This window comes from Photinus pyralis, unplaced genomic scaffold (assembly GCF_008802855.1).
Source record: "Photinus pyralis isolate 1611_PpyrPB1 unplaced genomic scaffold, Ppyr1.3 Ppyr1.4_LG10, whole genome shotgun sequence".
Classification (NCBI taxonomy): domain Eukaryota; kingdom Metazoa; phylum Arthropoda; class Insecta; order Coleoptera; family Lampyridae; genus Photinus; species Photinus pyralis.
In genome coordinates this window covers 18,193,341-18,220,373 of record NW_022170250.1, presented here as the reverse complement: position 1 = coordinate 18,220,373, position 27,033 = coordinate 18,193,341, and the positions used below count along the sequence as shown (strand labels likewise).

Below are 27,033 nucleotides of genomic sequence, written 5' to 3'. Positions count from 1 at the left end.
CCTGAACCTTTTAAAAGGAGATCAGGGTGTGAATCCATGCTCCTGTCATCCTGATATAAACAGCTGTTTGTGTTTGAGAAATCCCGACTTACACAAAACCCCGTTCAGATGACGATTTAGATTTCTTTAATTCAAAATAAAAATTTGTATCAGGAGAACGTAATGAATTAATAGGTTGTGATATATGTGTGATCCTTTAAAGAAGAAATTATGTATTAGGAAAACATAATGCCCTGTGTTCTTGATAGAGACACAAAAGAAAAACTTACAACAGAAGAACATAATATGTGAAAAGGTATCTGTCTACAAATTTCGCACCTTTCTTTTCTATTGTGTGTCGAATCCGGGTTCGGGCATTGAGATTTGTAAATGTATGGTGGGTTGGGTTGGTAGAGCAGGTGCAATAGTATTTTACATTATTAGCCAGGTAAGTGAGTTTTTACTGGCGATAGGAGAAGTTGACTGGCGAGCGTTTAAACATGACGTTTACCCCTTTGCGTTTTGTCTTGTTAATCAACGTTTACAACTGAGTAACAAATAAAATCTGTTTATTGAATTATGAGCTCCTGGTCTCCGTTTTTTTAATAAAATGCGCCAAGATTACATAAGTATACGAAAGTGCAACAACTTTTAACGACGTGCTCCTGACACCAATTTCTATTGTTTTAGGAAAACATACGGGCAGGTGAAAATATACGGCCCCTTTTGGAATTATGGTCTCCTGTTAGCAATTTTCTCTCATTAAATATGTCAAGCACATAAGCACAAGGCTGACTGAGGTTATTACATGGACCAGAATCTTTTAAAAATGGTGTAGCAATGGGTCAAAAACCCGAGAATGCCCGGGGATGTACAAAATTTACACTTTCTCGCGTAGAATCTGATATGACATATATTTCAAAAAACGTTCAAATGATGTGCTCCTGTTACATGCAAATTTGTTTCTTAAAGAATACGTTATGATCACGGAATCACGGCGAGATTCAAAAACTATTGATTGACCCCTCCCACGTTATATGTTTTACTGAAGAAGTACTGTATCAAGGTTTCAGAAGCTCAGGGAGATACTGCTACTTGCGTAGATGTAAACATAGGAGCTAAAAAAAGGTAGAAAATAAATTACCTCCTCGTGCTTTTGATATCTTGATGTAAAACATTTTAAAAGAAATTTTGTCAGCGGAGTAACTCCTCTCACTTCTGCCATGCTCTAAGTTCTTTATGATAGAAGCTCCTGATAGTAGTTTTGTTTCATAAGAACAAGACATTGCAAAATCTCCGACTGACGCGTATTATATTATTCAAAGATATCTTCTAAATGACAGTATGTAAAGGCTTGTTAACGCAAAGAGATATTGTTGTGTATACTAAGTCACGCGGACGTTTTATTTGGTATCGGCAGCTATAATAATGATGGGTCACCCTGTATGTGTGCGTTTCAATTTTCTTTAAACGTAAATGTTGTTGTTAATTTGAGATCAATAGTATTTGAATGTGAAGTAATGTTTTGTTGGAGTTATTTCATTTAAATTCGGTCGTTGCGATAAGAAATTTGTTATCGCTGCGTAAGCTAATTAGCTTCAAGATAAGCAGATTTTGCCGATGGTGTTGAATTTCGAAGACGCAAGATCAAGTAGAGGAGAGGCGGAGAGGTAAGAAGGTTTTAAATAGCCGAGGAAGACGTTATTCGTTGCCTTTTATTGGTGGTGGATGTTCGTCGTTTTTTTTTTGTGGACGTTGAATATTTAAGTTGCATTAAAAAAAGGAAGTTTGCGAAGGTGTTAGTCACAATGTTGCGTCTGTAGTGCTTATGTACACGTTTAAAGGAGTTTTTCCACCATCAAAGAGCCAATTTTACATCTCGTCTCGTGGCCGCTATTTACGATAATGTTAATAACAATATATTCAAAATATACGATTTATAATACTTTACGTTTAAGGTAACTAAAGTAGCTCACTAAAGATCACAGCGGCCTAATTTTTCGTGTCTAAAGATTCCACGAGAGTATTGTCTTGTTTACTCGTTTTGGCACAGTTTATATCACACTTTGGCATCGTAATGTAGACGGTGTTGTTGGCAAAGTATTGCTCGATGACCGTCAGCTTTTTGTTCCTCGTTTCCGGCATGAAGACGTACGAGAAGATTAAGCCGGCCACGCACATGGCGGAGAAGAAGTACTGCAACCCGGAGGAGCCGCCGAATGCCTCGTCCAGGGCGTAGTAGCTTTGAAGAACGGCGAACATCAGGAGATGGGCGATCGCCGAGACTATGCTCTGCGAGACTCCCCTGATTGCAAGCGGAAAGACCTCCGACGCGATCATTATCGGCATGAACATGACGCCGATTGCGGCGAAGACGAAATACAACATGAGCATGGTGACCGGCATCCAGGTGTGCGTCGTCGTACCTAGGGCACACAGTCTCACTTCCACCCACGATTCAGTTACTCACCTTGTTGAATCCACGAGGTGAACAGCCCTGACAAGGCGATACTGATCGCCATGCCAATATTACTGATGATCATCAGCAGCCTTCTGTTGCACCGCTTCATTAACCACGTGTACACCACCGACATCACCAAACGCACAGACCCAATGTAGATTGACGCCAGGTACGGATCCATATTTGTACCCATTGCCTGAAACCAAAACCACTAAGCTGATGAGGGTGCAATAAAAACCTACCTGGAAGAAGATGACGCCATTAAAAATAATCATGTGCACCCCCGAGAACTGCTGGAAGAAGAACTGCCCGCACAAGACCAGCAAGGGTTTATACCCGGTGGGCTTCAAGAACATCTTCAGCTTCTTCGTGAATCCACTCCCGCTCATCTGCTCATTCTGTTTCGTCTTCAACAGGTGCTCCTTTTGCAGCGCGGATAGCTGCATCTCGGAATACGTGACGAGTTTGTGCTCCAGCTGCGGCTGGTACTTGTTAAACCACTCCAGCGACTTCTTCGCCTGCTCGTTTCGACCTTTCGACACTAACCACACCGGACTTTCCGGTATGAACATGATCAGAATGATGAAGATGGCCACGTATATAATCGACAACCACGCCACCAATCTCCAGCTAAGAAACCAACCCTTGATCATCACCAGCACCATACCTTCAAGCGCAAGTTGAGTTGGGAGTGGACGGGATGCACGTCGGTGGCCATCTTGGATTTTATTTCGCGAGGTCAATTGAATTGATTCGTGGTTTCGGTCAGGTGGTCCACGACGTATACTGATATTAATATGGCGAGTTAACGCGTCAGTAGACAGTCGAACACTAACAGGAATTAGAGAGGCATTCTTTACAATGCAATTAGGAAGATGATTTCCAAACGCAAGCGAAAAACGAATTAACCTTGCAATTTCAGCTTTCTGTCAGTGCAACTTGATGGTTAATTAGAAAAAAATCAGCTATGTAATTGTATTAAACAGAATATACAGCGCCGCCTGGCCTCGTCCTGTTACGACCCATCCGAGGTAACGCTTCAAATTCATTATATTCGCCGTAGTAACAGGGCGAAATGAGATGGGATAAACTCGGATGGGCAGTGATAGGGCGAGGCGAGGCGGCGCAGCCGCCGAAGCCGAAGCTATGTCCCCTATTGTATTAAAAGGAATTGATCATTAAAGGACATAGATTTGCCGCCGCCTCGTCTCGTTCTGTTACCACCCATCAAGCGCTTTCGTTTCATTAGATTCGCTGTAGTAACAGGACGAAGTGAGGTGGAATTAACTCGGAATAGGGCGAGGTGAGGCGGCGCAGCCGCCGAAGCCGAATCTATGTCCCCTATTGTATTAAAAGGAATACATTAGTTAGAAGACAGATATATCCACTATTGCATTAAAATTAGTATATTAGAGGACATATCTTCGACTTCGGCGGCGATGTCGCCGCCTCTCGCCCTCGCCCTCGCCGCCTCGTCCCATCCTGTTACGACTCCTCCGAGATAACGCTTCAATTCCATAAAATTAGTAACGGGGCGAACTGAGGTGGAATGAACTCGGATTGGTATAGCAACAGGGCGAGGCGAGGCGGCGCAGCCGCCGAAGCCGAAGCTATGTCCCATAAAAGGAATACATCATTAAAAAGGACTTAGATTTGACTTCGCCGCTTCGCCTCGTACCGTTACCACCCATAGACCGGGAGATGGTGACACTTTTTGTGGTGTGATTTGCTACAAGTATGGCGACCATTCAAAGGTTTAATTAAGTACTCAATACGAAAATGGTGCTAACTCTCTGGGAGTGGGGCCGTTATTGCGTGACGATTGTTTAAACATGTCGGAAAATTTAATGATTTTGGACAATTTGCTACACAAAATTCTTTGGATTTTCTGTAGTCGGTGACAAAACAAATGACGGAAACGAAATGCCATACTTTTCCGGTGGGCCTTATAGCCCGCCATACTCATTTGAACGTGTCGATTGTTTGTTTTTTTTTGATTTTTGGGTGATTTGCTACAAGCTCATTTTTTTATGAGCATCAAGTCCTCAACCAGTAATTCACGAAAATCAACCTGCCATACCGCACCGACGGGCCCCGATAGCCGCCATACCGGCACAAAGATGTCATTTTTGTTAATAATTTTGGGCGATTTGCTACAGTATGGCATTTGGATTTTCCGAAAGTTCATGCTCCACATTGACCCATGATATATGTGCCATACTCGTCATGAAGGCTAAAGATGGCGCCATACTCGAAAATCTGTTTTCCTAAAACATCTTTGTGCTATAACTCGAATAAGCAAGGAACCTTGAAAACGATCTTCTCCCGAATTTCAGAAAAATGCTTTTATTATTAAAAATTGGTAAAACAATCCAGTCTGTCCGTCTGTCCGTTACAAACGATATCCCGAAAACGAGTGGATGAAGGTATTTAAAAATAAAATTTGTACGTATGCACTTGGGATAAAAGCAAATCTAACGCCAGTTTCAAAATTTGGTTTTGCGCATGCGCAGTGCCAACTTTCTCATTTATGTAGGGATTCAAATTAAATTAGATACATATACCTATGCACTTAGAATAAATGAAAATGTAACAACAGGTGCAAAATTTAGTTTTGCACATGCTATAGCCATACCCAGGAGCTCGTTTGCTATATTTGTTTAAACATTTACCTATTATTATTTTTATTAATTGATCAAAGTACACTGGGTGTTCAGATACTTATGGCGGGTAGTATAAACTTAACGGCAGCTGCTACCTACTACTTCCGATCCATTGAATGCAATGCAGAACACAACGACCCCGACCGGGACCTCTACAACTTGACTAAGAGGTTCGAGTGGGGCGGAGAATATTAAGCGACATAATATCTCGTGATAAAACAAGATTGGCTTTACTTTAATTACACCTCAAACTGTCACGAAAAATTGGTGCCATACTGTAGAAAATCGCCCAAATTTTCCAAAAATTTTTACATTTTTGAAAAAATATTACACATAATTGGCGCATGCCACAGGTATGGCGTATCGAAATTTCTATTTCTGACTATAAAAATAACTGGTGGAAAAATTTATAGGGTGTAGCAAATCGCCCAAAATTATTAACAAAGATGACATCTTTGTGCCGGTATGGCGGCTATGCGGGCCCGTCGCTGCGGTATGGCAGGTTGATTTTCGTGAATGACTGGTTGAGGACTTGATGCTCATAAAAAAATGAGCTTGTAGCAAATCACCCAAAAAAAAAAAAACAATCGACACGTTCAAATGAGTATGGCGGGCTATAAGGCCCACCGGAAAAGTATGGCATTTCGTTTCCGTCGTTTGTTTTGTCATCGACTATCAGAAAATCCAAAGAATTTTGTGTAGCAAATTGTCCAAAATCATTAAATTTTCCGACATGTTTAAACAATCGTCACGCAATAACGGCCCCACTCCCAGAGAGTTAGCACCATTTTCGTATTGAGGAGTACTTAATTAAACCTTTGAATGGTCGCCATACTTGTAGCAAATCACACCACAAAAAGTGTCACCATCTCCCGGTCTACCATCTGAGATACCGCTTCAGTTTTATTAGATTAGATTAGATGAGGTAGAATTAACTCGGATGGGTAGTAATAGGGGGAGGTAAGGCGGCACAGCCGCCAAAGCCGAAGCTATGTCCCTTATTGTATTAAAAGGAATACATTAGAGGGCTTAACTTCAGTTTCGTCAGCTTCGACGCTTCGCCTCGCCTTAGGCAAAGCTGCCGAAGCTAAGGTGCTATTTCGGATGGGTGGAAACAGGGCGAGACGAGGCGGCGAATCCGTCGAACTCGAAGATATATTCACTATTGCATTAAAAGAAGTACACTAGAGAACCACGTGACCGAACTCGAGAATCAATTTAATTGACCTTGATCGACCCCGCTAATTAAATTAATTTCGCGAACAAAATTCAAGATGGCCACCGAAGTGTTACCCATTCTACTGGCGGGAAACCCCGACGGCGAGCTTACCGATTGACAGGTTGAGCACCAAAGACGCACTCAACGGCCCTCTAACGTCCGCCCGGCTAATCTCCGCGATATAAATCGATCCGGGATTCAAGCCCCAAACTGCAAGCAGACGTGGGTGTTGAAGCAGTCGCTTACCCGAAGACGCTTACCCAAGGCGACACCGGTGAGCATTCGTCCGGCGATCAGCATCGGGACATTGACGGCGGTCGCGATGATTGCAAAGCCCGCGATGCAGGGTATCACCATCAGCTTGAGCAGATTTAGCCTTCCCAGACTGTCCATGATGATTCCGCCGGTGATGGCGCCGATTGGCATGCTCAACATGGCCGAGCTCGCTAAAGGTTGGTAGGATTAAGGGAGAGGATTAAGGGAGGTAAGCTACTCACTGATCCACGCCGATTCCGTTTTGGACACGCGCAGAACGTCTGGGTCCGTACTGTTCTGCGCCTCCATGAGTTGTGGTATCAGGATTGCCGAGTACGCGTAGATGATTCCGACGACGATGTTCGGGAAGATTAGGATGGTGGTGACCAGGATCTGCGGAATCAGCGATTTTAGGGTTTTCGCGTCGTAGTGGCTGATCGAGCGGGTGCTGTTTAGGATCTCCAGCATCTGCGCGTGCTTGCGATCTTCCAAGTTGTCCATGGTGGTGTGTTACTAACTTTTCATTTGGTAGGTACTCAGTTCCGTTGGGTTGCCGCTGCAAAAAATCACTTGATCACTTAGTGCAGAATGGCAATCTCGAAACGTGATACGCGAAATTTGCCTTGGAACACAGACAAAGTGTGCCAAATGCATGTACGATGCTTAAAATTTGAGAGGCAATCCGCTAATATGGCCGATAAAAGTGAGTGCCATTGTTTCGACTTGTACTTTTCCACCATTTCCCAACTGATAACTGAAATTTCATTGTCATTGTCAATAGATGGAGTTGTTCTTCAAAGTGGATTTATGCATAATTTGTCTATAAAAATGATGATTTGTTATCGATTGTAGAAGTTCTCCTATTATTACAAAATCACACGTGGATTCGTCGAGAAACAAAACCCACTCAGTGGCATTAGGACGGCGAGCCTTGGATGAGATGTGAAATAGGTTTAGTCATTGGGCAAAACTTCACAAAACCTTGAGAAGGTCGAATTAAGCATTATCATTGTTATTCATTATCAGATCAAGGTTCTTGGTATTCAAGATGCAAGATACAGCTCCAGGTCATGGTCCGCCTGAACTACCTCTTCGCAGAGGCTTCTCCAACCTTCGCCTTTATCGCTGTACCGTCCATAAATCCCAGAAAAGTTTGAAGCAGTTGAAGTAGCTAATTACGCCAAAGAAGACAATAACTTTTGAAAAATCAGGACGAAAGTCGGGGAACCTTTTATAAACTTAGAGTGAGCAAGTCCTAAGAGCTCTCAAAAACCTCCAGAAATAAAAGCTTTCAGAAACCTTTAAGTTTATCCAAGGGGCTCTAAGAATCCTGAAGGGTATTATGCTGTTCTTGTCTCATTACTTTAAGTGCACGTGAAGATAAAACCCCTCCCTGATTCCAAAGTTATAAATATTTTACCAGGATTGCTATTACCTGACGGGTGTAACTTTTGTGGAACAACAAATATTTCTGTATCTTTGTTTGATTTTGTTTACAGGGTTGGTTAGTTTACGATAAGAAAGATTAGGGACGTTAGGTTTTTTTATGTTAATCCAGTCTGGCGATAAGGAGACTTTTGTATCGCTCCGTGAAAAGATAATGTAATTTGAGTGCGAAATAGGTGTTCTCCGTAGATAACAGTTGTGTCAGTTTATTGAAGACGTGTATGAGTGGGGGAGCGCCGGCCGTTTTTCCTTCGAAGTTGGCCTGTGGTCAAAGGGGGATTTAAGTGGATAATGACAACGGAGCAGGGCCAAAGTGCTGAGGGGAGAAGGAAATGAAGACGTCAAAAAGCGCTTTTGGGTGAATGACAGTCAGTCTTGGTGTTTGAGAAGAAAGTTTAGAGAATATTTTAATTTGTCGCTGTGAAAATGAACCGTTTAGTTCCAGTTAGGCCCAGGTATTCTGTGTCACGTATTCAGGGAAGTCGTTTGAATTCTTTGTCGATCGGCCATTAAACGCATAACTGAGGCCCTTCTATAAGGTTTCCCAAGTTAAAGTGGAGTAAAAAGAGAAAACAAAGGAAAATTCAGAATCAACACTAGCTGGTGTTTGCGTTTTTGTGCATCTATTAAAGAAAATCGAAGCCAGGACCGGATTTTCGGATTAGTTACTCTGTAACGTAATTATGCTTTTTAAATAAAAGTAACTTGTTTCAATCGATCGCATGTGCGTGGTATATTGTTTGTAGGCCCTGAGTGCCTTTCCTTATTTATTTGTTTATATCACATTTGTTTTGTGGGTTTTACAGCCTGAACGGTTAGTGGAAGAAGGTATTACCGGGGGGTCAGGGGGTATGTAATACTTTCTAGTACAAACGCCAGTTTCAGTGTCATTTGGAGGACACCACCATTTCGGAATCCAGACTCTCGGTGGTACGATTTCTGCGGTACGGGGACAGGGATCCCGCATAATCCTTACCCAAGAACTGTCATTCGAGCTTTAAAACCTAAACGGTTTGTGGAGAAAGGTGTCCCCTGAGATCTAAAGGATCTGAAGTAGAATAACTGTAAAAAAGTAGAAGATTCTAAAAACAGTCAGTGGGTATAACCAAACAAATCGCGGCACCCGAAGAAGCTACAGATGCTGCCAAACTTCCAAAAAAACTTCGAAAGAATTAAAGATACCATTTTAGGTATTAGGCGGCGAGCACCAGAAGAAAAAACCAAAAAATCGAAATGGTCAAGAATTTACAAAAATTACATAAAACGAAGGGCCCGCGAGAAAGTCAATAGAAGAAGGGATGTTGGTACAGCCGAAGAAAAAGTTGAAGAAGCCGATGAACGCGGACACTCTTTTAAAAGCAGTTCCGCTATTTCCTAATTGATTGCTGATATGAAAGTTCGCGGCATTGAAAGTCAATGCTGCCAGTAGATGGAGTTGTTTTTCATAGCGCATTTGTGCATAATCGCACGTCAATGAACCCTAAACTGAGTAAAATCATAAACAGTTGCCTTGGTTCCATGGGAAAGACGAACCTTGGAGAGATGAAAGATAGGTTTACACAGTAATTGGACAGAGACAAAAGATTGAGAGATGTCATGGAGTGAACTGCAAGGCCGAGTAAGCAGAATTAAACATCGATACTGGATAATTAGCAATTCCATTTAGCTAATTAACGTGATTATTGTTATTGCCGCACAACAAAAAAACATTATCGTATCAAGGTTCTTGGTATTGTCTAGCTTTTTTCATTTCGCAAAAAAGAAACATTTTGCATAGAGGTTTTGTGAGTATTCTTGGAATCGAAAACCAATATTTTAAAGAATCGAAAAAGTTTCGGTCCATTGTTTTTCAATCGTCAAAACCTTATCAGCTTTAAGAGCCTTCAAGGTTTTTTCGTGTTTTTTTAAGAGTTTTCGAGAGTCTTTTTAAATGGAAGCCCGAAGGCTCACTGAAAGTCTTAAAACATATGACTTTAAAAAATGGCAAGCATTTCAAGGCTACGGGAAGGCAATTCGTTTAGGCTTTTCCAAGCTGTTAGAAGTTTTCTCTTTAAGACTTTTAAACGTATTTGGAGGGTACTTTTAACGACTGTGGATACTCTAAAAGCCAAGGCTCATAGCCTCTAAAGAATCGTATTGAAGGTCTGCTTGAAGCGCTCTCAAACCTTTGAAGGCTCATAAGGGTTTTAAAATTTATGAAACACCCGTTTAGATATTTGCCTGAATAACACCCTAAATGCCTCTTAAATGGGGCACTGCTTGGTTTCCTAAATTTTAAAATTCCGAACCATATAATAACGTCTCTTAGCTCTTCAAGTATCTTAAAGGCCTTTAAAGGCTGCTAAAGGCAATAAATCCATTTAAGTGCTTTTAAAGGCCCTAAGAGCTTTCTTTTGCCGATTCTTGACATCTCTTGAGGGCTATTGAAGACTTCTAAAACCTCTTAAAGACTTTTAGATTTTTCTTGCAGACATTTCGTAAATGATACCTTTCCAAAAACCTTTGGCAGGGTTTGTATGGACCCGTTACCTCTTAACAGCTTACGAATATTTGAAATTCTCCGTTATGTTTAAGATCTGAGCCTTCAAAATCCATTATTCGCTTCAGTCTAAAGGTTTTGTATAGTCTTTAGAAGTTTTGATGAGCCTTTAGTATTTGATTGTTGCCAAAAAAGTCTCTCTTAAAGACGCGCCATGTGCTTTCGCGTGGTTTTTGAAATACCTTCTCTAAGATCCGAGCCTTTTTGAATCTTTGAAATGTTTTAATAGTCTTAAGGTCTTTGGAGGTCTGTATAAGGTTTAGGAAGCTTTGAAGACTCGGTTCACAAAGGTTTTCAAATGTTTTTAAATGTCCTTGAAGTTCCTAAGGTTCAATTAGGATCTTAAAATATATGTCTTGGTGAGTCTTTGAGGCTTTTCAAAGCTCTTAGAAGACTCTTACCAATTCTTCAACCTCCTTAAGGCTCTTAAACACACGTATTCAGTATTTACACCGACTTTGGAAACCTCTAAAGTCCAATGAAAAACACGCAGAACCTCCAGAAGATTGAGGGCAGGGGGAGGGGGGCTTTGGAGGTTCATAAAGGTTTTTAAAGGTTTTTGAAAGCTGTGAAACGCCTGATGACTATTTAGACGTTTGATTGACTAATGCCCTTAAGTACTCTTAAATAGAGCATTATTTGGTTTCCTACAGTCTGAAACGCAAAATTACCTACTAGTTCTTTAAGTTCCATAAAGGCTCAAGAAATCAGCCTTTTTTTGTTGAATTTGCAAAGCTTTTAAGCAATTTTTGGAGTTTTGAAATTTCTTGAAGACCCTATACATGGTTTTTTAAAACCTTTAGTAGATATTTAATATTTAAAATATTTCAAGTGCTTTATGATCCTTTAGAAGCGTTTAAGGTCTTACAATCTTCTAAGTGTTTTTAAATCTTACGAGGCTTTTAGAGTGTTTCTTACGTGCTGAGCCTTTAAAAAGATCTAATGAGCCTTTAAGTTATTTTGAGGAGTTGGAAGTAGTGACCATTAATTTCAAAGGGCTTGCAAAAATCTTTGGGAGGATCCAAGAGTATTGTAGAGGTCACAAAATGATTGTGGAGGCAATTGAAAATTTATTGGGAAGAAGCCTATGACGCTATTAAATGCTCTTAAAAACCAATGAACTTCATAAAACTCATGAAGAGTCTGAAAGCCTTTGAAAGGTCTTCTTAAAGATAAAGGTTTCTAGAAGTGGTCTTAAAGGGTGTTAAAGGTTCAACAACCTAAGAAGTTAAAAAATTTCTTTTGAAAGGCCGTACAATATCTTATCAAGCCTTAGGGTTTCTAGGTCACTGTTATTAAGTTCGAATGGTTTTAAAGGTCCTAAAATCTTCTCAAAAATTCGTGAAATTTAAGCGCTCAGAGCCTTGAAGGCTAACTGGCTAATTAAAAACATCCCCTTAAGCGCTCCTTAATAAGGCCTTGCTAGGTTTTCTAAATTTTGAAAGTGCAAAGGTCTCAAAAAGCCAAATGCTTTTTTTTGGTTCTAGAAAACTCTTGAGGATTTTTGGAAACTTTTGAAACTTCTAGCAGGTTCTTGAAAACACTTGGAGCCTTTAAACAATTTTTGAAGGTTCTTGAATGCCCTTTACAATAGCTCTAGCATTCTATAGAAGGTGCTGAAATACTAATAACAGTTCTCACATGCCCATTGTACCCAAAGTACGTGTTTTCGGGAGGCTTTTCGCGATTTTAGGCCTTTTTTTGGAGATTTTGAAAGTCTTTAAAATATGCCCAAAGACATGCATTTTTGGTGCTTTAGGGGTATTTGCACGTTCTTTAAGAGCATTTAAGAGTTGCTTACAACCTCGATGATTCCTCAAAATGCTCCAGAATCTTCTAAATACTTTTACAGACTCTACGAGATTTTTAGTCTTTAAAGAGTGGTTATGCGCTGAGCCTTTAAAAGATTTCGTCAGCCTTCAAGTGATTTGAAAAGTTTGGAAGTAATTGCCAATTAGTTTAAACAGCCTTTAGGAGTATCCAAGACCGTTGAATACTGTTTTAAGATTACTAAACTTATGAGCCATGTCCCTTAAAGGCTCTTCAAGGTTCTACAGCATAATAAACTTTCCAAAAAATGCTTTCGAAGAAAAGACTAAAAGGATCTAGGAGGCCCTTACCAGGGTTTAAAGGTTCTAATATCATCTAAGTTCTCCTGAAGATTTCGTAAAAGCTGTATGGGAAGATCCTTGGAAACATAAAAACATGATAATTTGACCTTTACACGCTCTAAGTAGCACCCAAAAGATCATTTAGAAGACGCTGGAGGCTGTTGAACAATCTCTAAATGTGTAAGCGTCTCTAGAGCTTTTAAAGACGCTTGTTTTAAAAATTGTCTTGCCAGATCAGCTTGATTTACATTGGACAGCCTTAAGAGCAATCAAATACCTTTAAAGGTTCGGAACTTAAGGCTCTTAAACTCCTTTAAATGCTCTTAAAAGCTCACTAAATCTTCTAAAACATAAGAAGGAAGAACTGCAAAGGTTCAAAAGGCGTTCAAAGACATTTAAAACCTTTAGTGTGTAACAAGCCTTAAGGGTTTTGTTCTCTAAACTTAAGAATTTCCTACAGTCTCAAATATTCTCTAAGAAGCTTCAGAAGCAGAGTGTTTACGAGGATTTTAGTATTTAAGAACCTTTAGGAAAATCTAAGAGCTTAAAAATTGCGACAATAGTCTCAAAAGGGTTCCAAGAGAGCATCCAAGAGCCTTGTACGTTGTTCTGAGGCTACTAAAAGGGTGTGGATACCACTAAGTAGCTTAGGGAGGAAATGTTTGACAACCTTTGGTGGTTACTAAATATTCTTAATAAGCAATAAACCTTTTAAAGCTCTTAAAAGCTTATGATTGATCTTTAAAAATCTTTAAGGAGCTTTTAAAGGCCCTTAAGCCTAAGAAGTACCCAAAAAATGCTCTTGGTAGTACTTAAGGTTTGCTCATGGCTCTTTAAGTTTGTTTGAAATACTAAAAGCATCCACCGAGGCTTTACGCTTTTCTAAAGGTCTTTGAAGGTTCATGAGGGTCCTTGGAAACATGAAAATGTAGACTATTGAAGATCTTTAAGTACTCTATTAAAAACCTTTAGAGGATCTTAAAGCTCTAAAACACTAAGCGCCTATACCCCAATTAAGACTATTGGTTCTAAAACAATCTTGCGGGCAATTGACTTAAGACGCTTGGAAAAAATTGAAGGCTGATACACATTTCTTAAAAGTTCATCACTTAAAAGCTTTTCAAATTCGTTGGAAAGTCTCCATTAAAGACCTTGCCTTTAAATATTTGAAGTATATTCAGTATTTTTAAAGGCTTTTAACGCCTGTAAATGCTCTCATCTCGCTTTACATTTTTTTGGAAATGCTTGAAAACATTGGAGACTTGTAGGAGACATGCTCATTTGAAAAATCAAGTCAAACATTTTGAGAATTTTGAGAATAGACCAATTACAGTAAAGAAATCACCATTGATTTACATAATTCAGTTACATGGATTCTTGAAATTATCAGCCAGTTATTGAGTTATTGCGCGACTTGCTCTTGATAACATTTTGCCTTCTTTTTTACATGGTAGGCCCTTTTTTTCACGAAACAATTTGAATATACCTTACACCGTACAATTTAGATAGATAACCTCGGGGAGCACAGTACTTCGAGTCAAAAAATCTTAAAAATAAGGGCCCCAACAAAAAATGAATTTTCGAGAACAAAGGACTACTATCGTTGGTCGAAAAAAAAGCAGATTGCGATTAAAAAAATCGAGTCTTACCCCATTGATCGATAAGAGGTTTCACAAACTGGCACTGCCATGTAAACATTAAGATCTCATGTGAACACGGATATATCTGTGCGATGTATTCACAATTATGGGAATAGTTTCACTGATAACACTATCTCTAGAGGATTAAATCAAAAACGGCAAACAAATCGATTTTTTTAAGTATTCCACTTAACCCAATTCAGCTCATTGACACGATTTGCTTTACCGTCTAATCCAATTCTCGCGCCAAAAAGCTTACCTATAAATGGCACTGTTACTTTCACTGTGTCTAATGCGAATTCCTATTATTCAACTGTCTTCAATGTTATTAAGCATAATAAACTTTTTATTTTTTTAAACTTATCGCCGTTTTATAACCCCCACCATCGAAACGGCCCCCACCGAAAAAGTCGCACGCCGCGCCGCCCCCCGCCGTTCGGCAATTAAATTTGATGCGACGCTCCGTTAATAAAACGAGCCTTCATTGAATTAGCAATTAAAAGAAAAGGTTTTCGAGGCACGTGAGACGAAAACAAAGTCCAATCACGTGTCGCAATTACCATTTACATAAACGTCAACGCTTTTAATTCGAAATCTCCTCCGATAATGGTTTTTTGATAGCGCACGCGTTTGGGAATCCACCTTTTTTCGGGTCATTTCCGAAGTGCGAATTGCGCAACGTGGACCGATTAAAGCGAGATTAATGAGAAATGTGGCCAGTTCGACTGAGGTGTCCAATTAAATTAATTGGCCCTGGATAAGTGCCTCAATCTTCGCTTGTGAGATTAACTTTGAGTTTGGCGGCACGCGATTGCCAAAATGTGATTTTAAAGCTTTCCCAGGGGTCCATATCTCACCTGGAGCTTCCAGACCCCTTACCAGGACGCTCTAAATGCGAAAAGATACCGAATACTTTTGGTCCTCTGCGAACGTGTTTAAAGGCTCTGGAAAACCATTTAAGGAGGTTCCTGTGCGCCATTGAGACCTCTGGAACCTTACCAATTTAGGAAAACCACAGGAAAACCTAATTCGGAGTAGCCGACAGGATGCTCGAAACTGATCTAAGGAAATGATTTAATTTATTAGACAAAATCAGTCAATAAAGCTGCAATAAAAATAGGCACTCAGAGCCAAAGTACAAATACCACGCAACAAGCGATTGATGGCAACGATTACTTTTAGTATTAAAAAAATGACGCCCACACAAAAATCAACTGATGTTATTTCGGGAACTTCACTCCGTTGATTGCACTTAAATGTCAATTTAGACACTGGGTTCGTTGTAATTACAAATGGCTCTGTGATGGTGGAAGAAACTCGATTTAACGGGTACTGGGAAATGCTTCACATAAGCGATAAACGCACGATAAACACAATACGCTGACTGATTCAACTTCAATTTAAATATTTATTGTAGATGGGGTAAACTTCCTCTAAAAATTGTGCAACTGGCTGTCTATCAATAATACGTTTGCAAAGTTTGCAAAACGGCCAATAGGCGGCTACGTTTTGACGTCCACCAAAACAAAACAACGATTAACGATTAACACTAAGAAAAGCAACGTTTTCATCTGCTATTTAAATTTTCTTCACTTTCCCAGTTTCCGCAGCTCCTCTATTTAAATTTTCCGCCTGTGTCTTCGTATCGGCGAAACCTGCTTATTTTGAAACTAATTAGCTTACGGAGCGATAACTAATTTCTTATCGCGACGACCGTATTGAAGTGAGATAACTCTAACAAATGTCTCTAATCTTTCTAAATGAACAATCGAGTAAATTAAAATAAAAACTATGCGATTATTTAAACAAAATTGAGCAACAATTTATTCTCTAACAAAATCACATCAAATTCAAACACCATGAAATTGTGTTCAGTCCAAAATTATTATAAAGTTGAAACTCAAACATACAGAGTGTTGGTAACAACTAAAACGCCCGCAAGTCAGCAAAATAAGCCCCATTCCGTTAACAAGCCTTCATGTAATTACCATTATTTGATCAATTCAGTATCAGTCAACAGATGTTGCAATATATTGCTCTTATGTAACCCTTACGCATATTTTATGAAACAAAACTGCAATCAGGAGCCCAGAAAGACGTTTTGATCTGTAGATTTTGCACCTGATCGGATGTTTGTGATTCCCATACGTTTCTTAAGTTTGCCAGGAGCACATGGTAAGTCAGAAGGTATCGTGTTTTGCAACTTCTCGCGTTTCTGTCATCCTGATGCTTCTTTGTGGCTTTGTGACAACGAGACCTTTAAAAAACTTTTGAATCTAGAGGCCACAAAAACGTAGGATTTTGCACCTCCCCGGACGGTTATATGAAAAAGAAATTGATATCAGGAGCACATCGTTAGTAAACCCGTTAGTAATTCGCTTGCCTTTTACTTCTTTGGGATTCTATGATTCACACATTGTGGTAGTGGATCAGGATAACAGAACTTTGAACAGCTCGGATATTCTAGGATGAAGAGGTATGATTCCGTGATCCTATAGATAGCATCCATTAAGTAACAAATTTCTAACAGGAGCACATAATACGAACGTTATCGTGATTTTGTTGTCCTGACATCAAAGCGTACGTAAGCTGTAGGCTTAAAAATTTTGTACATCCTCGGGTTTATGAAATCCTTACACTTTTTTAAAGCTTGAATTGTGTCAGAAGGACATCGTCCTCTGTCTCTAGTCTATGTCAGTAGGCTGTTAATCTTTTCTCGTACCAAACATCTTAACATTTAAGAAATGAATTTGTATCAGGAGAGCATATTACTTCCTTACGTTTTTGTGATCCTCACACGATATTTAGAAAATGGGTACACATAAAAAACAAGATACGTTAGAATGTAACAGGAAACAAGAAGCCATTTAGCGTTTCTGAGCCTATGGCACACCATTTTTAAAATGCCAACCTTGGGCGTATGTACTTGACATATTTTATGAGAGAAAATTGCTAACAGGAGACCATAATGTCAAAAGAGGGTGCAGTTTGTATATTTTACACCTGCCCATACGATTTATTGCGCAAACTTGAAGTGTCAGGGACACATGATATGTAAGAAGGTGTCAGGTTTTCTGTTCCTCGAGTTTCTATAACCCTGATATTTTGCAACGAACTTAAAAGCGTGTCAGTGCCACAGAAAATCAAGGATTTCAACATCCTGTTGATACTTGCCGACAAACAATTTGCTCCTGACACTTTTTTAAAATAATCAGGAGAACAGAATATGTAATGTTATTCTGGCACAGATTGAAAAAGTAAACCTTTATCCAGAGAATACAATACGGTGTGTGTTTCACAAAATTTTCCACATTCTTACCTTTCTGTGATCCTGATGGTTTTTAAAAAGAACAGTGGTATGAGGAGAGCATATTTCATTCATAGATGACAGTCAGTAGAGTATACATATCCTCACACTCCTAAGGGCTTAATACAGCGTATGAGATTTGAGAAAAACACCTCCTGGTACATCTGAGATTCTGGCCAAATATTAATTACGAAAAAGAATCGGCGATTCTGACATAAAGAACATGTATCAGGAGATCATCGTTACGTGAGAAGATGTTTATCAATAAATCGATACCTACATGCATTTATTTCTGCGATCCTGATACACTTTTTAAAATATGAAATTTTAGCATAATAACATACGGAATTAAATTTTTGGGGCATGTCGATTGCTCAACGTAATGATTAGAGCGGTTTATCTAATTCGACTGAGCTGCCCAATTAATTTAATTGGCACTGGATGATGACGCCAATAAGTGTCATAATCTCCTGATGGTGAGATTACCTTTGAGTTCGGCGGCACGCGATTGCGAAAATGTTCCGTAAATCTGTAAAAGCTTATCGGGATTTGAAAGGTTTTATGGGGTGGTTAAACTTCTCCTGGAGCTTTCCAGGGCGAGCTTTCGCCCAGAGCAAACACGTAAGAAGGTGGCAGTCGACGGTTTCTGTTATCCTGATACTTTCTTAAAAAAAATTGTACCAGAAGAAAATAATACGTGAGATGGTTAAAATAATTTTACCGCTTCTCGCGTTTATGCGACGTTGCCATCAAAATATGTGTCAGGGTCACAGAAAAACGAGGAAGGTGCATGTCTGTTTTCAAAAGCGCAGCAAGGTTACACACAAAAATTAAGGAAACAATTCCGGAGAACATGCTGGTAAGGAAACGTCAGGAATCCTGTGTTTTAAACAGAAAAATTTGTATCAGGAGAAAATAATAATGCATAAGAAGTTTGTATCGGGAGGTGTCAGCCAACATATATTGCACCTTCTCGTACTACTGTGATCTGTTATTCTGACGCGGTTCTTTAGGGGAGAAATTTGTAACGGGAGCTCATCATACGTCACGATCCTGATACTTTATTTGAAAGAGAATTTTGTACAAAATGAATATGCCAGAACCACGGAAAAACGAAGAAGTGCAAAACTTATTTACTGCAACCTTATATCATATTTTACCTGCCTAAGCGACCTTGCGTGTCTGTGATACTGATGCCTTAAAAAAATTGGTATCAGGAGCACATCGTATAGATGCAAGGAAGTGTCAGTCCATATGCCTTTTATTTCCTTGTTCTGTGACATACTTTTTTAAATGTTGTATTCAAAAGTGTCAGGATCACAGAAACTTGAGGACATACAATTTGGTCCTGTAGTCTGTATCGGGAGAACAGAATACGTCCTCGCCATCTGTGACTATAAGATTTTTTTTAATCAGGCGAGCATGAAAAGTGCCAAGATCACGTATTATGTTCACCTGGTAGAAACTCCTCTTGATAAAAAAGTATCAGAACGACAGAAGCAGTTTCATTACCGCTGAACTTACTGTTATAATTAGCATCATCTGAAAGTCATGATGATTACTCCCGACGTCACCAGATTCACGAATGGCGTCAGTATCGAAAAGAAATTATTCGTCTAATTATCAAATGAAGTGACGAGTTCGACGAACCCGACGTACACTCGAACGCAAGTTTGTTTCGATAATAAAATTAATAGATTAATTTGGTTCTGTAACTGTTGACTACCACCACGCTTTGTGTACGTAGCCAATGGTGCAGAAGAGAGAAAGACTTACCGAGCTCTCAACAAGACGGCGTGCCACCTCATTGTAACAATTTGCGTAAAGACTCGTGCAAAAAAATTATGTTTATTGCTTATTTATTAGTGGCACTTGTGGCAACTGTTATTAAATTGCGCTAATTGATGGCTATTGAAGTGTTATATATAGAACGTAATTGCTATTGCAAATTATGTAACTTGGCGTAAATTATCTTCAATTGTTTTCAAGTGACATGTTAAGTGGAGTGCTTGAGTCCACTTAAATAATACATTTTCAATGTGCGATCCACCTGGACAATATCTAAAGAGGAAAATTGTTATATGGGCCATTTTGGACACCCCTGGCGCAAAATAATTCACACACCCTGTATATGAGGTAGCGTTTTAAAGATGCTATTATGTATACGGTAGGTATCCATCATGTGTCTTGATAAGGTTTTGTGCAAAATGGTTTTGAAATTGGAACATAGATTTTGGACAACCCTGGTTGGAAATACACACTTCTTTTTTATTCTCTCTTCTCTATTGTCTATTTCTCTTTTTAAAGACATACCCGTTGGTCACAACTCATGCAAGAGTAAAAGAAAAATTTGTGTCAGGAGCACATCATGCGTAAGAAGATTGCCCCCCCCCCCCACCTGATTTCTATTTTCCATGATTTCGAAAAAAGACATCGTACATAAGAGAGTCAATGGATGGATTGCTTACTTCCGGATATAATCCCCGACCGAATTTACTCTGTGTAAGTTTGCTCGGGTGCACGTTAGGATTTACGACCCTAACGCCGGTTCAAGTTGGTTCTTCGAGCCGGATCAAGTTTTCCATTCCTGCTGGCGGGCCAAGATGTTCATTTAGAGCAGGTTTAAAACGACCGCCAGCAGTAAGGTAATAAATTATCTTAGGGAATAACAAGGAAATCGCAGACCAACACGAAAATGTGTATACTATGTGTATAATCTGGTGGAACAAGTCGCGTTTCTGTAACCCTGGTAAATTTTAAAAGGGGAAGTTTGTATTAGGAGAACTAAAAAAACATACAAGGCTCACAGAGTATCCTTTAGAAACCCTGTCACATGCAGCTACTATCATTTTAAAGAAAAGTGTGTATCAGTAGAACATAACACGCAGAAGATTGTCGTAAGTAGATTTTACACTACATCGCGCTCTTGGAATTCTGACACGTTGTCCAAAAGGGAATTATTAGGTGAACATGATACTTAAGAAGTGGAAAAAATAAATTAATACTTCCTCGTGCACTGAGATCTTGATGCAAGAATTTTTAAAAGGGAAATTTCGTCAGTAGGACACAAAACGCGACAGTTTATAGATTTTCCTACTTCTCGCGTTTCTGTTGTACACTAAAGTAAAAATAAAATTGTAACAGGAGCACATATCACGTACGAACGTGTTTGTCAATTGATTTTAGCCTACTCGCGATTCTGTTCTAATGCGTTTTTTAGATATACGTTAGTACCATACGTACCTTACGTAAGAAGGTGAGTGTTGTACTTCCTCGAGTTTCTGTAACCCTATTACTCTTTTAAGAGAAATATAGATTGTTCCTTTCTTCGAGTTTCACTACGGAGGAACGTGACAGGAGACAAGATACCTCCTTTGACACACAACTTTTTTGTTTGTTTGATCAATGTAACAAGTGTCAGTCAATAGATTTTATGCTTATGTGATCCTGACGCATTTTATAAAAAAAATTTATCAGGACCACGCTTCCTCAATCCAGATAAGAAAATCACAATAATAGATACATTTGTTAACAGGAGGAGATCATATGAACTGTATAAATAAGTTTATATTAGGAGAACCTAATACGTGAGAAGGTTTAATTAATAGAGTTGGCTCCATTTGTGTACCTGAGAAGATTAATAGGCTGTTTTCATCAACTTTTGTTCCACTGAGAAGGTTTGTATCAGGAGTACATGAGTATTATCTAACATATTTTGTCAGTAGCAAACCAAAAATGTTAGTCAAAACATTTTCCACCCCCTTTCGTTTAATTCACTCTAATGCGCTTAAGAAAATAACATTTGTAACAGGAGCGCATCAATAGACTAGGATTGCCCACGATTTTGTTGTTTTGATAGGTTTTGGATATGCGTTGGTATCATATCACATCTCAGGTAAGAACTTCACTTCATTTTCGAATATCTGTAATTTCCACATGGTTCTAAAATAGAAATTTGTGTCAGGAAAACAGAATACCTACAATGTTTAGGTATATAGGCTCTGTCCCGCTCGCGTTTCCGCCCCTCTTGTACATTTTTAAAGGAAAATGTTGCATCAGGCGAACTTAAAAAAGTGTCAGGATCGCAGAAACGCGAGGATATGCAAAACCGATAGACACCTTGTATCAGGAGCGCAGTATGGATGCGAAGATCTTTTCCTAGCGGCGCAAAATCGCGCATAATATGCGCCCAATTTCCGCATAAGTAAAGAATGGTGCAAAGCCTAAAGACAAACATCGTCTAAAAAACCCACACCCATGAGATTTATGCAATATAACGCGGAACTTATGCTGGGAGCGCATAACTAGCGCAAAATGTCACAATAATAAATGAGAAAGTTTAATTAGCGCATAAAATTAAATTGGTTGTGTCTACCTGGTCCTTAGTTTTGGAAATTCGAATGTTATGTTAAGAGACATTCTCCCAATTTGTGTTTCCAATTCGAAATTGTGAACTTTGTTCCTTTTTCGCGGTTCTACATTCTGCAGATTTGTAGGAAGACTTAAATTACATAGTTTCTTTTATCTGTGAAGCATATTTAACGTACCAGTCGAACGAGGGACAAGGTACCTATGTCAGGGGTTCGTTTCCGTTTCCATTTTCAAATGTGTGTGGTACGAATCGATTCTTTTTTGCTCTGTTTTAATTCAGTTACCAACAGGGGTGCGTGACCGCGTAGTTTGATAAACACATTAAAGTGAAAACCGTTGGACTTCTGCCAGTAACTAGGAAGTGGCCAACCTGCCAAAATCTCGGTTGACATTTTAACAAGTGCGTTCTTCGATTCGTCCCCCGACGACGTTTTTTCCACACAATAAAAATCGTTCGCGTGAAATTATCGATAAAGTTCGGTCACGTACTTAACAATAAACAATTTAAACAAACAGCGGCAGTCATCCGAATTGCCTAATCAAAGCGGGCGACGCGATTAGGTGATCGGTGACGTCGAAAAGCAATGGAAAATTCACTTACCTGAAGATCTGCGAATGTTTTCGGCGGAAAGTTGAAAATTCACGCGTTGTTGATCTAAATCTGCTTGGCGCGTCTAAATTTAATTCTAGATTTATTCGTTTGGCGTCGCGTTCGCCATTTAAGTTGGAGCAGATCGAAATGGGAAAACTGCAGCGCGCGGCGGAAAACTGTTCCAAAATATTCGATTCAAGTCAGCACGCCGGAAAGCGACGTGTTTTTGATAGAGAGAAATCAACAGGTGTCGGCAGCACCGTCGGTTATGCAACTTATTGTACACGTCTCTTTTTTTTATTAAACCTCCTCTGCACCGAATCATTTTATTTCGGTTAGTCTTCCACATGGCGCAATTAAAATTTCTACAGGAAGCTTTCCTTTCGGGAATTTTGGGAAAGATACCCTGAGATTTGCGCAAATTATTAAGACAAAATTCTCTGTAATTTTTCTACTGCATTCTGTAGGCCCTTTCCGCTACGAGCTCGACTGTAACTTCAAACAACGAATGACCATTTCCGCGAATCCTAAAGTTGAACTGCTCGAAGGGTAGATTTAGACGCCATATAAATAAGGTAAATTCTACTTTTGTATTTGTATTTTAATACGGACCGTGTCCTAGAAATTTGACGAGCAGAACTAGAAATATTCCCAAAAATGATCATTCAGTTTGCGTGTGACGGAGAAAGCAGGAGAAAGAAAAGCAAAGGTAAGAGTTAGAAAGGCTCGAACGTTTGAAGAAGGCGTGTCATATGTACTACATTTATGGGCTACATTATAATTTTGCAATGGGTACATTCACAGAACGGGAAGGATTCGAATCGACCCCTCCGATACGTAACAGGACCCTCGTTCGGAGTTCGATATACAAAATGAAATACGCATGGTGAATTAATAACAAATTTATTACAACACTAACCGACCTATGATATTGTACTAATGGCGTCCAACATGAGCTCGCGAATCTGAAAAACTCACAAAATTATAATCACTAAACCCTTTGTGCGCGTGCTCACCTGTACATGCGGTGGTGTGCCCAAGACGTAACACACAGAGTCAGCGACATCTTTGTCCCGTAGAAAGCAACCGTTCGCGAGGTTGTCGATGATGTGGTCTTGCAGCTTTAACTCCGCAACCTTGGGGGTATCCACCAAGCCGGGACTGATGCTCTAAAAATTGGCGCGTTTGCCCAAAACGTACAAGTTGCCCCAACCGCCTTACCGTCACTTTGATTTTGCTGCCAACGTAGTTGAGCTCCTGGCGAAGGGCTTCGGTGAGCGCGGTCACGGCGTGCTTGGAGGCGGGGTAGACGTTTGCACCGGGATAATACGTCGAGTTGTGCCCCGCCAGACTGTTTATGTGTACGATGTGCCCCTCGTTCCCATGAGCTCGCATTATCCTAACCGCCTCGTTGGTGACGGTGCACAAACCTATGACGTTTATATCGATGATTGTCGCCCAGTCCGTCGGTCTGCAACTCAAAAGTGATTTCTCCAGCGTAACCGCAGCGTTGTTGATCAAAATCTGAACGGGACCTACATTGTTCGTAATCCATTCGAAAGCGCCCAAAACGTCCTCCTCCTTGGACACGTCAGCCTTAACTGGGTACAGCTTTCCGAGTCTACCTTCGAATTGTCGCGCCTTCTGCTCAATCGGCTCGATGCGCCGAGCGATCCCGATGACCTACTCGCAACGTGGCGCTAAGAGTAACTCGCCAAAGTGTGAACGTACCCTCAGGCCAGAATTCACCAGTGCCTCACTGATTGCCGCACCGATGCCCATACTGGCACCGGTCACCACGGCAACCTTGCCGCGCCAACGTTCCATTTCACCACTAGCCAACTGGTGCGTACGATGCTCTTTGTACCCGCAACATGAGCCAATCTACTGATAGCGGTATCTGTTTTTACACGACAAGGTCAAACACTAGCATTATCACCCAAATGTTCTCGCTAACCGAGCATGCCAATTGGTCGGAAAGGATTGAAGGGCAAAGCAAAAAAGATAGGAACAAAAGAAAACGTGACATAAACATAGAAGAATTGAAGAGGAGGTCCATGAAAGATAGCGCTTGTCGAGACTAAGTCATAACGGGGACGCAAAAGGAATGTGAAAGGGATATGTCCCTTTAAATAGTGCAAGAAAAAAGAAAAGCTAGAAAAGGGTTCCCTCGGTTATCATGTTCTCCTGGTATCCAGAGAAAATTTAGTTACTGTTCCAAGTGCATTTGTAAATATTGGCTCACTATACCTAAGGTAATTTTTTGAATAAATCCACTTCAGAAAAGGACCCAAACGCTTATCATGTGTTCCTGGTAGTCGTAGACTGACGGGTGCTCTAAGTATTAGAAGCACAGATACCTACTCGTTTCTTATACTCTGCTGGTACAAAGGTTTGAGTAAGCGAAGATAATTCGTTGTTCCTCAGGTCAGAAAAAGTTCCTGCAATCATGTTATGATAGCTACTTTACCTATTAGGAGTAGAAAAACCAAATTGCTAATTATATACTCCTGATACATTTTCCTACAGTTTAAGCCAAAGTAAATTGTTGAAATCGTTTCTGCTGGTAGCCAGAGGAGAACTTTTTTGGGGTTTTCTAGATCATGCATCAGAAAACAGCTCCTCGTTACTTATGTTTTCCTGGTAATTGAATTTCTGCAAATTTCAGGGAAAGTAAATCTTTTGGGACTAGAAAAAGAAATAAATCCTCATTCATTCTGTTCTCCTGCTAGGCAGAGAAAGTTTGCGTATACCCTAGGTATTGGGAAAACAGATACTGCTCAATATATTATGCTCCTGTTACAACAGTTTGAGGAACATGTGACAAAGCTTCTTTACTCTGTATATTTCCTGACCCAAAGGTTCCGAAAATTTCAGCGAAATCACATGTAAAAAACGCCCTCCGCGTTTATTATGTTCATCTGGTAGCTATTAGAGTCATTCTGCCTACGGTTAAATTTGCAAATTTCTGAAATGTAAGAGAAAATAAATAAATTGTTGAAAAATTCCTGTTAAGGGCCCTCCCCTTTTATTATGTTCTCGTGATAATGGGAGAAAATGTACGTTTTTCTGAGGGAGTTCTACGCACCAGAAACAGAGTTACCTCTTCGATAATATCCTGATACAAACGTTCCCGCAAATGTTCTTATTGATGCTTTGTAACTGGAATGAATACGTTAATTGAAACGTGGCTCCTGAGAATGGGAAGATCTCATCGATTAGGTATCAAGTTCTCTTGGTGCCCAGAGAAAATTTACATCATTTTTCTGAAGGGTATCTTCTTGAGGATAGAAAAAGAGCTAGTTTGTTATGCTCTCCTGGTAACCAGAAAATTTATTGTACCTCTCAGGAGCAGGCATACCTACTCACTCTTTGCACCCTACTGGAGTTTTTAAGTGAAAACAAGTTGTTGATATGAATGGTTCCTCTTTAAAACCAAAGAAGTTTATTGGTTTATGTTCTCCGGGAAGTTATAACATTTTTTGGAGGGTAGGTGTTCTATGAATTAGAGGTAGAGATACCTACTCGTCCAATATACACTCTTGGTAAAAGAGAGAATATACTGTTGAAGCCCCGCTCTTGAAACTAGAAAAACGGTTTCACATTTATTATGTTCTCCTGGCAACCAAAAAAATGTGTAACCATTTTGTAAAATATACTTCGTGTATTTAAGAGCAGACATGATGTGTGATAGACTGCTCAAATCTCTTGACTCAAAGGTTGCCCATGGTTTTGGCGAATATGAGTTGTCAAAGCGTCTTTAATTTATTAACAATGGAAGACGTTCAACAAATCTGAATAATCAAGAAATTTCAGATGAAGCTACAAAAGCTTGAACTTATGTGCTCCTGGTAGGCAAGGAAAATTCACAATACATTTTTGCCATACTACATATAACACGAGCATAGATACCTCCTTGGGCGTTATATGCTCCTGACGAAAAAGGTGGAGATATACAAAGCGGTTTTCCTAAAGATAATCAAAAGTAAGAATTAGCTCTTCATACAACACTCACCATGTTCTGGTAGATGCCAATGTATTAGGATGCCATAAAGTGACTTTTAAGCGACAACTTGTCTTGAGGCTAGAAAAACCTCCACGTTAATTCTCCTCTCGTGTTAGTTAAGAAAGAGGAAGGGCTATGACTTTTGATGTACTGATCCGGTCTTCAAGAAGCGGGAGGGTTACAATGTTCTGTTGTTGAATTCTCTATGTATTAGGATATGCAAGAATTCTTGGAAGTGCATATAAATCGTTGAAGGGTTCCTGTGGATGCCTGAAAATTTTTCCTTGTTCATTATGTCCTCCTGATTGCTGAAGAAAATCTACAAGCCCTTTCCGATCGATGCTGTTAGTATTAGGAGCACAGATACTTCCTTGAACGTGATTTATAGGTACTCATGTACGCGAAAGTAAATTGGAGGGGGGGGGGGGCACTGAAGTTATTGTA

At 39.8% G+C, this 27,033-nt stretch overlaps 2 protein-coding genes across 7 annotated transcripts; both read right to left on the bottom strand.

Moving 5' to 3' along the window:
* Nucleotides 1-1,884: 1,884 nt before the first annotated feature.
* LOC116161191 (facilitated trehalose transporter Tret1-2 homolog) lies at nucleotides 1,885-22,771 on the bottom strand. Of its 6 annotated transcripts, none has more exons than XM_031474448.1 (7): nucleotides 22,593-22,771; nucleotides 6,820-7,146; nucleotides 6,583-6,768; nucleotides 6,434-6,532; nucleotides 2,683-3,107; nucleotides 2,450-2,636; nucleotides 1,885-2,405 (listed from the first exon to the last, which is right to left on the bottom strand). In XM_031474448.1, the coding sequence occupies exons 2-7, from the start codon at nucleotides 7,076-7,078 to the stop codon at nucleotides 1,972-1,974; spliced, it is 1,590 nt and encodes a 529-aa protein (XP_031330308.1). In that variant the 5' UTR covers nucleotides 7,079-7,146; nucleotides 22,593-22,771; the 3' UTR covers nucleotides 1,885-1,971. The 6 variants fall into 6 exon arrangements, with proteins under 6 accessions (XP_031330308.1, XP_031330304.1, XP_031330306.1 ...); XM_031474444.1 differs by having other exon boundaries at nucleotides 6,820-7,133; XM_031474446.1 differs by lacking the exon at nucleotides 22,593-22,771 and adding an exon at nucleotides 19,397-19,488 and having other exon boundaries at nucleotides 6,820-7,133.
* Nucleotides 22,772-23,469: 698 nt separating this feature from the next.
* On the bottom strand, nucleotides 23,470-25,332 carry LOC116161464 (farnesol dehydrogenase-like). The gene is made up of 4 exons (XM_031474819.1): nucleotides 24,315-25,332; nucleotides 23,805-24,266; nucleotides 23,600-23,752; nucleotides 23,470-23,548 (listed from the first exon to the last, which is right to left on the bottom strand). Exons 1-4 carry the CDS (start codon nucleotides 24,408-24,410, stop codon nucleotides 23,507-23,509), a joined length of 753 nt encoding a protein of 250 aa, XP_031330679.1. The 5' UTR covers nucleotides 24,411-25,332; the 3' UTR covers nucleotides 23,470-23,506.
* Nucleotides 25,333-27,033: the final 1,701 nt, after the last annotated feature.